Source organism: Lolium perenne, chromosome 1 (assembly GCF_019359855.2).
Source record: "Lolium perenne isolate Kyuss_39 chromosome 1, Kyuss_2.0, whole genome shotgun sequence".
NCBI lineage: Eukaryota > Viridiplantae > Streptophyta > Magnoliopsida > Poales > Poaceae > Lolium > Lolium perenne.
The window spans coordinates 42,949,472-42,962,028 of record NC_067244.2 but is presented as its reverse complement, the minus strand read 5'-3'; the positions used below and the strand labels follow the sequence as shown (position 1 = coordinate 42,962,028).

Genomic DNA, 12,557 nt, shown 5'->3' with positions numbered 1-12,557 from the left:
TAGATATACTCTGGGCCCTCTCGGTGGAATGTCGTCTAATGTCTTGCAAGCATATGAATAAGTTCATAAGAGACCACATACCACGGTACGAGTAAAGAGTACTTGTCACGAGACGAGGTTGAACAAGGTATAGAGTGATACCGATGATCAAACCTCGGACAAGTTAAATATCGCGTGACAAAGGGAATTGGTATCGTATGTGAATGGTTCATTCGATCACTAAAGTCATCGTTGAATATGTGGGAGCCATTATGGATCTCCAAATCCCGCTATTGGTTATTGGTCGGAGAGAAGTCTCAACCATGTCTACATAGTTCGCGAACCGTAGGGTGACACACTTAAGGTTTGATGTCGTTTAAGTAGATATGGAATATGGAATGGAGTTCGAAGTTTTGTTCGGAGTCTCGGATGGGATCCAGGACATCACGAGGAGTTCCGGAATGGTCCGGATAATAAGATTCATATATAGGAAGTCACTTTCCAAGTTTGGAAATGATCCGGTGAATTTATGGAAGGTGGTTTCTAGAATTATCCGGAAATAAATTACTATGGAAGGAGGAGTCCCGGAGGGACTCCACAAACCCTAACCAGCCAACCAAGTGGGAGGGTGGAGTCCATGGTGGACTCCACCTCCTTGGCCGTCCAAGAAAAGGGGGAAGGGGAGAGTCCCTGTCCCTCTAGGTTTCGTCCATAAGGCAGTTTTTCTGTTGGGGTCTTATTCGAAGACTTTGGGCAAACCCTTGGGGTTCCACCTATATAATGAGGAGGAGAGGGAGGGGCAGCCCATGGCTTGGCCGCACCACCCCTGCCCCCTTGAGGCCGGCGTCCATGGCACCCCCTCTCCCCAAACCCTAGCACCCCTCCTCCACTACTTCTCCCGCATATGCTTAGCGAGGCTCCGCCGGAGATCTCCATCGACACCGCCACCACGCCGTCGTGCTGCCAGGATTCCGAGGAGGATCTACTACTTCCGCTGCCCGCTGGAACGGGGAGAAGGACGTCGTCATCAACACCGAACGTGTGACCGAGTACGGAGGTGCTGCCCGATCGTGGCACCGTGATCAAAATCTCCTACGCGCTTTTGCAAGAGGCAAGTGATCGTCTACCGCAGCAATAAGAGCCTACTCTTATAGGCTTTGGAAATCTTCAAGGGTTAGTCTCGTTCATCCCCTCGTTGCTCCCATCTTCTAGATTGCATCTTGGCTTGGATTGCATTCTCGCGGTAGAATTTTTTTTGTTTTCTATGCAACGAATCCCTACAGTGGTATCAGAGCCGTGTCTATGCATAGATGGTTGCACGAGTAGAACACAATGGTTTTGTGGGCGTTGATGCTCTTGTTGTCTTTAGTTTGAGTACTTTGCATCTTTATGGCATAGTGGGATGAAGCGGCCCGGACTAACTTTACATGACCGCGTTCATGAGACTTGTTCCTCGTTCGACATGCAACTTGTATTGCATAAGAGGCTTTGCGGGTGTCTGTCTCTCCTACTATAGTGAAGATTCAATTTACTCTTCTATTGATAACATTAGTATCACCGTTGTGGTTCATGTTCATAGGTAGATTAGATCTCTATCGAAAACCCTAAACCACGTAAAATATGCAAACCAAATTAGAGACGTCTAACTTGTTTTTGCAGGGTTTGGTGATGTGATATGGCCATAATGTGATGATGAATATGTATGAGATGATCATTATTGTATTGTGGCAACCGGCAGGAGCCTTATGGTTGTCTTTAATTTTCATGTTGAGTATTATTTCAAAGTAGTTGTAATAGTTGCTACATGAGGTGAACAACCATGAAGACAGCGTCATGGACCTTGACGCTACGCCGACAATGATGGAGATCATGCCCGTTGATGATGGAGATCATGTCCGTGCTTTGGAGATGAAGATCAAAGGCGCAAAGACAAAAGGGCCATATCATATCACATATGAATTGCATGTGATGTTAATCCTTTATGCATCTTATTTTGCTTAGAACGCGACGGTAGCATTATAAGATGATCCCTCACATTAATATCAAGATAATAAAGTGTTCTCCCCTCGTATGCACCGTTGCCAAAGTTCGTCGTTTCAAAGCATCTCGTGATGATCAGATGTGATAGATTCAACGTTCATATACAACGGGTGTAAGCCATGTTGCACACGCGGAATACTTGGGTTTGCTTGACGAGCCTAGCATGTACATACATGGCCTCGGGACAACAGAAACCGAAAGGTTGAACACGAGTCATATGGATGATATGATCAACATGTTGATGTTCACCATTGAAGCTACATCATCTCACGTGATGATCGGTTTTGGTGTAGTGGATTTGGATCGTGTACCACTTAACAACTATGAGGGATGTTGTATTAAGTGGGAGTTTATTAGTAATTAGATTAAAACATGAACTAATTATCATAAACATAGTCTGAGTAGTATTTTGAATTAATTTTGTAGTATTGGCATCCGTTTTTCTACCATGCGCTAGTCTTGTTATTGAGATAGAAATACTGTTAAAATCCGACAAGAAACTTTATGGATTGGTACCGTATTGTTAAAGAATCAAGAATTGATTAAGTCCTATTGCAAACTTTTAGTAAACCTCACATTGTTGATTCAAAGAGCTATGGTTTCAATTAGTACATAAAGTTATCTTGTCTCCGTGAAACTCGAAGTTCAAATCTGTTTGAAAAGTAAGGAGCTGAAAATTTAGTTTTTAGAAATAATCAAGGTATGAGATATATATGATATCTAAGACCTTATTGCAAGATGATAGAATATAATTTGGTGAGACTACATAAACTCATAAGTTTTATGGGAATGTACGAAGGTTGAAGACGCAAGGCGTCCCAATCCTCCAACTATTGGGGCACTAACAATATTGGCATATCCATGAAGTTATCATCCTTAGTATGCACCGTTGCTAAGACTCGTCGTATCGAAGCATCACGTGATGATCGGGTGTTATAGATTCTACGTGTGCATACAACGGGTGCAAGCCAGATTTGCATATGAGAATACTAAGGTTAAAACTTTACGAGCCTAGCATGTACAGACATGGTCTCAGAAAGGCATCATGATACAATGGATAAAATTATGAGTGAAATTGTTCATCATATTACAAGGTTACTAATAGTGAAATCTGGAACACTTGACATATGATGATCAACTTCAAAGTAAGAACCTCAAGGTTATTGGTATTTGACCAACAAACCAAGAAGTTATTGAAGTTGATGTGTTTTTCTGAATAATGAGGAAAGCTAAAAGAGAAACTACAAAAGATTATTGGCAGAAAGAAAGAAAAGACTAGAATGTCTAGCTCAGGTGTATATAAATGATATACATGTTATGGTTGTATTCCTAGTTAGGTCTCACAATGAAATTCTTGGGTATTTGTACCATATTGGTTGGTATGAAGTGACATACAAAACAACGCAATACAAGAATACAATGGCCTAAGTGACTGACAAGGAATATGATAGGAATGCACGTCTGGAACAAAAATAAAGTGTTATTATGTTCGTCGTTAGCATTCTATCTAGCCTTTAGAATTTATAATAAAGAACTTAATAATTGTTATTTTGCTCTGGTCAAATGAAAACAATGAGTTGTTCAAATTATGACATTACTCCATGTACGATGGATAAGTTATTATAAATCTTAATGGTGAAACACACACACACATAATATTGACGCTAAAATGCCATAAGGCAAATGATTTGAATTCCACTTATTTGTGGAACCGCCATTTAGGTCATGTTAGAAAGGAACGCATGAAGGAACTCCATGCAAATGGATTTTTGGAGTCATTTGATTTTTTGAATCGTTTGGCGCTTGCAAAATCTTTTCTAAAAAGTAATGACTGAAATACTGTTCATAGGCGAGAGTTGAACGGGCAATTAACTTAGTGAAAACATACATAATGATATATGTGGTTCACTGGGCATAGTTGTGTGCGGGAGATTCTTCTACTTCATGAAAACTTCCAACAATGAATTGAGTATATATGTGTGGATATATTCAATAAGGAAGAAGTTTGAAACATTTGAATGGATTCAAATAAATTTCAGCATGAAGTGGAAATCATCGTAATAGAAAAGTCAAATATCTATGATTGGATCATGGTGGAAATATTTGAATTATGAGTTTTAGCGAACATCTAAGAGAGTTATGAAATTGTTCTACAACTCACGTTTCTTGGAGTATCATAGTGATGATGAAATATCCAAGAGATGTATCCAAACCTTGTTGGATCAATGATGAGATAAGATATTGACGCCATTATATTCTTGTGGATTATGCTTTAGTGACTACCGCCTTTACACTGAATAGAGCATCATCATGATCCGTTGAAATGACACCATACAAGTTATGGCATGGGTATGAACCCTGATAATCTTTTCTTAAATTTTGGTATGCATAGCATAAGTAAATAAGTTTACAACCAAAATCGGATAAATGTGTTTGTTGGTTATCCCAGAGATTTGATTGGGAATTCTTCCCACGAGACAAAGACAAAAGTGTTTGTCAATGTTTCTTATTTCCGAGAAATTGTTTCTAGTGAAGTATTTGAGTGGGAGGATAATATAATTTGATAAGGTTTATGAACCTGAGCATAATGATCAGAGTAGCGCAGCATCGGAATTGGTTTCGGAAGCGGCCACGACGATCATGGCTCCCATGACTACAAAGTGTTTTAGCCATGGAGATCGAAGTACATATTGAACCTTGTAGGTATGGTTTACTTTGTGATCAAATAAATGATTTGTGGACAAAGGATTGATTTTGAACAATGATAAACCAACTACAAACAAAGAAGTTATGATGGGCCCTGACTCCGTTAAAATGGCTATACGCCATGAAATCCAAGATAGATAAATACTTTTTGAAAGTAAATAGATCTATAAAATTGATGGACTTGGATGAAATATCCTTGAAGAAGCTCGACTTGTCGAAAAGTTGTTTATGACAAAGTTCAAAGAGTTGACTACGATAAGATTAGATCTTCCGTAGCAATGCTTATAGTACTAATGCCCCTCTGGAACCGGTACTGATGAGAGATTTTCTACTAGTGAGTCTATGTGGATTATTCTAGTAATCACTACATATTTCTTTTATGAGATATGCTAGTAGGATGGCAAAATACATTACTTATCAGACGTGTGTATTAAAGGTGTATACAAGATACAACCAATTGTTTTGCTAATTCGTGGAATACTAGATAGGTATACAAACTTCAATTGGATGAAGTGAGTATCACGGAGTTGGAATCTTCACCAGATGAAATAGTCAAAGAGTTTTTGATTTCATCACAAACGATGAAGAGGCTTGCATTTGCAAGAAATTAAGTGGGAGCGCTGAGACATATTTATAATACTTTATGTAGATGACATATAGTTGGTTATAAATGATGTAATTATATACTTGATTAAAAAGGTTTCATTGAGAAATTAACTTCAATGAAAGGATATGGACTGAAACAAATTTAGTGTCAAGATCTATGAAGATAGATTGAAACACATAATAAGTTTAAGTCAAAGTACATAGAATGGATATTGAAGTAGTTCAATATAGAAATATTAAGAAAATATTCTTGTCATGTGAAGGTTTAACAAGACTTGAGTGTATCTGACACTCGATGAGTAAAAACACATGAGTGATTTAGATCATGAATAATATGTACATAATCAAATATCTTGTGCTCTAAAAGGTTAGGAGCATATACCAGAATGATTCATGTGATGATCATTGAAAAACAGTAAGAATATTCTTGAGTACTTAAGAAGAACCAAGAATATATATATATATAGTTTTTGTATGAAGAAATGACAAACAAATCGCTGTAAAGTGTTGCACCGATATTTGTTTTGTCACATATGAAAATAAAATTTCAATTTCAAATTAGACTAAGTGTTGTTTAAAAGGTAGCACAATGAGCTAGAAGTTGTCTATGCTAGATTTAGAAGAGTTCTAAATATTGTGACGGATTCTACAAAAGAAGGCAGAGTATGTCATTGTTTTGACAATGACAAAGGATGTTAAGTCAAGAGGTTCTTTTATAACTTGGTGTAGTTCCGACAGAGTCAGAACTTTGAAGCTATATTGTGTGTGACAATATTAGTGACATATTTCAGACCGTGGAATTAAGGTTCCACCAGAAGACCAAACATATTTAATGCCGACTCATTTGGAAATGAGTGATGCGTTGAGACGCAAATGAATTACAAAATACATACGGTTCTGAGCATGTCAGATCCGTTGACTAAAACCTCTCCCGTGAGCAAAACATGATAAAGCACCGGAAGGCCAAGGTGTTATATCTTTACAAATGTAAACTAGATTATTGACTCTAGTGCAAGTGGGAGACTGTTGGAGATATGCCCAAGAGGCAATAATAAAATGGTTATTATAATATCTTTGAGTTTATGATAATGTTTACATACCATGCTATAATTGTATTAACCGAAACATTGATACATGTGTGTTATGTGAACAACAAGGAGTCCCTAGTAAGCCTCTTGTATAACTAGCTTGTTGATTAATAGATGATCATCGTTTCATGATCATGAACATTGGATGTTATTAATAACAAGGTTATGTCATTATGTGAATGATATAATGGACACACCCAATTAAGCGTAGCATAAGATCACGTCATTAAGTTATTTGCTATAAGCTTTCGATACATAGTTACCTAGTCCTTATGACCATGAGATCATATAAATCACTTATACCGGAAAGGTACTTTGATTACATCAAACGCTACTGCGTAAATGGGTAGTTATAAAGGTGGGATTAAGTACCCGGAAAGTATGAGTTGAGGCATATGGATCAACAGTGGGATTTGTCCATCCCGATGACGGATAGATATACTTTGGGCCCTCTCGGTGGAATGTCGTCTAATGTCTTGCAAGCATATGAATAAGTTCATAAGAGACCACATACCACGGTACGAGTAAAGAGTACTTGTCACGAGACGAGGTTGAACAAGGTATAGAGTGATACCGATGATCAAACCTCGGACAAGTAAAATATCGCGTGACATAGGAATTGGTATCGTATGTGAATGGTTCATTCGATCACTAAAGTCATCGTTGAATATGTGGGAGCCATTATGGATCTCCAGATCCCGCTATTGGTTATTGGTCGGAGAGAAGTCTCAACCATGTCTACATAGTTCGCGAACCGTAGGGTGACACACTTAAGGTTTGATGTCGTTTAAGTAGATATGGAATATGGAATGGAGTTCGAAGTTTTGTTCGGAGTCTCGGATGGGATCCAGGACATCACGAGGAGTTCCGGAATGGTCCGGATAATAAGATTCATATATAGGAAGTCACTTTCCAAGTTTGGAAATGATCCGGTGAATTTATGGAAGGTGGTTTCTAGAATTATCCGGAAATAAATTACTATGGAAGGAGGAGTCCCGGAGGGACTCCACAAACCCTAACCAGCCAACCAAGTGGGAGGGTGGAGTCCATGGTGGACTCCACCTCCTTGGCCGGCCAAGAAAAGGGGGAAGGGGAGAGTCCCTGTCCCTCTAGGTTTCGTCCATAAGGCAGTTTTTCTGTTGGGGTCTTATTCGAAAACTTTGGGAAAACCCTTGGGGTTCCACCTATATAATGAGGAGGAGAGGGAGGGGGCAGCCCATGGCTTGGCCGCACCACCCCTGCCCCCTTGAGGCCGGCGCCCATGGCACCCCCTCTCCCCAAACCCTAGCACCCCTCCTCCACTACTTCTCCCGCATATGCTTAGCGAAGCTCCGCCGGAGATCTCCATCGACACCGCCACCACGCCGTCGTGCTGCCGGGATTCCGAGGAGGATCTACTACTTCCGCTGCCCGCTGGAACGGGGAGAAGGACGTCATCATCAACACCGAACGTGTGACCGAGTACGGAGGTGCTGCCCGATCGTGGCACCGTGATCAAGATCTTCTACGCGCTTTTGCAAGCGGCAAGTGATCGTCTACCGCAGCAATAAGAGCCTACTCTTATAGGCTTTGGAAATCTTCAAGGGTTAGTCTCGTTCATCCCCTCATTGCTCCCATCTTCTAGATTGCATCTTGGCTTGGATTGCGTTCTCGCGGTAGGAAATTTTTTGTTTTCTATGCAACGAATCCCTACATAGTAGTGGCCGCAACGAAGACAAGTCCTTGGGAGCCGGGCTTCGAATCGGAGGGGCACGCGGCGGCGGTGCTCCGGTGGTAGAGGTGCGGCGCCCTAGGTATGGCGCTGGGTTGGGAGACGAAGGTTCCTTCTTTTCACAGGAAGGAGGGAGACTCATCCGCTGGGATATATATACTACCTCTCGTCATGTTTAATCGACGCGAGGCAAGCATGTCAGCAGGCAACTTTCTCTAGGCACTCGCGTCAATTTAATCCGAATGGAGGGAGTACGTTTTACTAGTCATGGAAGCGTCCTAGCAATTGTCAGGTGATTTAATCACCGGCCACGACAATTTAGGCTTGACGGAACTGCACGGAACCTAGGTTCCATGCCAATCATCATAAAAGAGCTCATCAAATATAGGTTTAATTTTGATGCCTCTGATTCACATTCCTACTCATTTATTTTGTCCTCTCTTTGGTTCTGGTGCGCCATGTGTGGAGATAACAGTTCAACCATGAACAACTCACTGTCAGTTTTGCGAGGCTTGATTTGGTACAACTCTTGTCCTCAAATTCAAACTCATCAAGGGTTTGATATCGTTTTGTATACTTTTATAAGCTTAACTACGATGAGTTATGAAGCGATCTCAACATTTAATGTGTTTGAGTTTGGAGGGAGGGATTGTACCGAAGCAAATGCATTTGCTTACAAGTATGTTGATCTTTGTTGGGGTGCTGTGCCCGGCCATGGTGGTGGCCTCACGTTGGATGATGCTTACCGTGTCGGGCCGATCTCGAGAGCCGTACTGCATGGCCGCCTGCTTCGCCCTCTATGGCCTGCTGCGAGGACGGTTTTGGCCGATTCGTTCGGGCGACCATGGGCAGCGCCGCCGGTTCTTCTCTAAGGTCGCCATGGGCTTGGCGGCGTCGGCTTAGTGAGGCGATGACTTCTGAACCTCCTTCGTCGTCGCCGGGCGGCGGATGGCGACGTGGGGGCCGTTTCTTCCGCATCGAGGAATAAAGGTGGCGGTTCTAGGATTTTTCTCGCACCAAGTTTGAAGATCTATCGGATGTTGTTCTCACCAGTCTGGGTGGATTGACGTGTTCCGGAAGACCCTGTCGGCAAAATTCATTGTGCGAGTAATGACTGAAGATTGCTGGATTGGGTGGTTTTGGTCGTGCGCACCCATATTTTTATCTGGCCGTTTGATTTCAGAGGGAGCGCTTCGAAGCTCGGTTGGTTGTTAATATCATGGAGTTCGTTTTCTTTCCATGGTGCTAACAGAGAAGGTTATCAAGCCGAGATCGGTGGAACAACTATGATGGTCGGATATTGGTGGTGAGGTGGAGTTGGCTTGGTGCTTCGTGACTTGAAACAACGACTGGTATGTGGGGGCGGCTGCACATGAGAAGTTCAGAGTCTAATCTTTCAGGGTGAAAATCCAAGGTCTGATCTTAATTGGTTGTGCCTGACAATGTTCTTGTTGAAGGCATTGTTTTGAGAGAGATGACTTTCTTCAGGGTGAAAACCTAAGATCTATGATCGGACGACGATAGCGTTTGTGCACTGTTTCCTTCTTGGAGGCGTCGCTTATGGAGAAGCTGATCTTCTGGTGTTGCCTTGGTGGTTTCGGTGTTGTTATTTCAAGTAATGGATTTCTGTAGCGGAACCTTTCTTTTTTGTAATTTTTTTTCTCTTGTTTGGATGTGTGCATCATTTATGCCATTAGGGTATGATGTTGTTGCAGAGGCTGGGTGTAATTGGTATCTCCGTGATATTAATATATGCTCTTTATCGAAAAAATGTTAATCTTTGTTTGCCTTTGTAATGTAGTCAACCATATTTCCCTCTCGATCACGAGGTACAACTGATCTTCGCCTACGCTATTTCAGGATGTACTATCTGGGTACAACTGATTTTTCCGTGATCTATCCCGTGTTATAAAAATTATACTCCCTTGGTCCTATAATATGAGATGTTCTTATACCATTGTAATAGCATTTCTTATACCATTGTGATAGCATCTTATATTATAATACGGAGGGAGTATCCGCTAAACAGATACGTCGGTTACCACACTTTCATGTAGAATCTTCATGCACTTGCATGTAAGATCCCCAAAGATGGTGGCCATTTGTATCGTTATTGAAAGGGAAAATACGCATTACTCATACTTCCTTTGATCCAAATTAATTGACTCAACTTTATCTTGGTATGGATGTATCTAGACATATATATTGACTAGATACATTTGTATCTAGAGAAAGTTGAGTCAATTAATATGAACCGGAGAGTAGGATGTTTTCCGTTTAATTACCAACAATCACTCAGAAGCATGATCGATGTTAACACTTCTCAACCGTTTAATGTTCCGTGCATATCTGATCAACGTCAAACAGGAAATAAGTTTTCATTGTATTGCACTTGTGGGAACAAAGCATCCACATAATTTTTCATACATTGGTTGGCATATATATTACCAATTATTGAACATGAGAACAAGATCCATGATTTTGCACTTGCATATAGCATAGGCCATAGTTGTCTCCACATGTGGCCTTCTTGCTAATTAACATCAATTGACAAATGCGCAGTGTTTCCGGATTTCTCCACGGGAAGGATCCGTAATTGGTAAAATGTTTCCCATCTTGATCATAGACAATGCGAAGCTCTTAAAGAAGGCGTCCTGGCTAGCTGCAAACCTATCGACAATGGGTGCGGTCGTCCTCAATGCACCTGGGTCTGATTTGAGCAGTTGGTCAGAGTCGAGATAGCCGCGATTTGCCTCGAGGTTCGTGAAGTAGTTCTTGTCAAAGGTATTTGGTGTAGTCGGATCAAGGTCACGTAGAGAATTTCCATCACCGTTCCTTGGGCATCTCGCTGACAGGAACGCCCGGTAAGCCGGGTTTAGGGTTGGGTCAGGCTGATTCGTACCGCTGAAATTGTACAAACGGTTTGTGACAAACAAACATTTTGCACGACCGAACGTGTGGGCACCTAGACATTTGAAAGAAAATAAATTATGTTATTTTCTCTTTGAACATCAAACTGTAACTACTACATCAGTTTATATAAGTAACTAAACATGGGTTTTATTGTGGAATTTTTAGAAACTTTAAGTTGTACTTTTCGTAAACTGAAGTTACGCTGCTTTGAAATTAGTTTGCTCATATGAAAATCTTAATCAATCAAGAATTAGCAAAAGACGTTAGAAATTAGTACTCCATATTATCAAGAATTAGCAAAGATGCTGGGCTAGTAAGTATGCAGGGGTTACCTGAGAGGGCGACGAGGTCAGTAACGTCGAGATTGACGGCGCTGAACTTGTCTGTGAGGTTTTTCAGGCTGTCGAACGGGCCTGGTAGGTTCTCGGCCTGGGCTTTGCTGGAGGTCCTGCCGTCCAGCCTCCCCAGCAACACGCCCCACCCAGGTCCTCCAGACTGCACATCACATATATACATGCCAAATTAACAGCCAGTCGATCGACTTGCTTGCATAGTTGCATGCACGATGTGGCTTTGCTTGCACTTGCACCGACACACGAGAAGTACACGAGAAAGCCTACCAGCCAATCATGAATCTCTATGTACGTACCAGCTGGACCGAAATCTCGGCGGCGAGGGCGAGAATGTCGGCGCATGAGACGACGCCGGGGCACGCCCTCTCGAGGGAGGCCTTGGCGGCGTCGATGACGTCATATCGACGCGCTGAGTTGTTGTTGGGGACCGCGTCCTTCTCCGACTCGAAGCCGGGGAAGGTATTCAGCAGCAGCGAGCCGTCGCAGCCCAGCACGAAGCAGTCGTGGAAGTGGAGGCGGATGAGGCTGGCGAAGACGCGCGGGTCCGACTTGTGAGCCTCCACCAGCACCCCTTGGACGATCTTGTATGCGTTCGGGCACGTGTGGTCGTAGTAATCCACGCACAGCTCCTTCGCCGCCACGCCGCTCCCGCCGCCGTGGAGGAGGAGACACACGACCACCAGCACCGCCGCCTTGAGGCCTAGCTGGGAGACCAGAGAAGAAGAAGAAACCATGTTGTCCGTTAGGCTGGTCGATGAGCTCTGGGAGGAAACGGGAGCTGAATTTATAGCGCAAATTCTTACTCGATTCATTCGTTTTAACATGCATGAATTCTCCAGTAATGTAAGATAGATTTTCAGATAGACGGAGATAGGTTTGATCGTTTCCAATCAACAACTGGGCAGAGAGCAATCGGCTCACTTTCTGGACTACTTTTCAAACTTGGTCGCGGTCCTTTCTTTGGTGTTTCCGATTCAATGAGTGAATGTGACTGGATAGTGTCTCTAGTTCTCTAGTCAGATACTTGTAATGTTTTTATAGAAACTCAGCTACTTGCAAACGTCCCCTAAAATAATATGTGCGCTTGCAAACGGCATCATTTTTGTGACTGTGCGGGTTCCCGCATGTGTTGGGTGGTGCATCGATCTGTATTCAACTAGT

The 12,557-nt window shown here is 42.2% G+C and overlaps 1 protein-coding gene across 1 annotated transcript; it reads right to left on the bottom strand.

The window, feature by feature from the left end:
• Nucleotides 1–10,496: 10,496 nt before the first annotated feature.
• LOC127348011 (peroxidase A2) lies at nucleotides 10,497–12,170 on the bottom strand. Its single transcript, XM_051374131.2, has 3 exons — nucleotides 11,693–12,170; nucleotides 11,376–11,538; nucleotides 10,497–11,095 (listed from the first exon to the last, which is right to left on the bottom strand). Exons 1-3 carry the CDS (start codon nucleotides 12,128–12,130, stop codon nucleotides 10,674–10,676), a joined length of 1,023 nt encoding a protein of 340 aa, XP_051230091.1. The 5' UTR covers nucleotides 12,131–12,170; the 3' UTR covers nucleotides 10,497–10,673.
• Nucleotides 12,171–12,557: the final 387 nt, after the last annotated feature.

Bases quoted from the DNA above. Each gene is read 5' to 3' on its own strand.
- LOC127348011 (XM_051374131.2), bottom strand. From the start codon at position 12,130: ATGGTTTCTTCTTCTTCTCTGGTCTCCCAGCTAGGCCTCAAGGCGGCG. The intron at 11,539-11,692 runs GTACGTACATAG...TGTGATGTGCAG, and splicing joins CCGAGATTTCGGTCCAGCTG to TCTGGAGGACCTGGGTGGGG. The intron at 11,096-11,375 runs GTAACCCCTGCA...TCAAATGTCTAG, and splicing joins TGACCTCGTCGCCCTCTCAG to GTGCCCACACGTTCGGTCGT.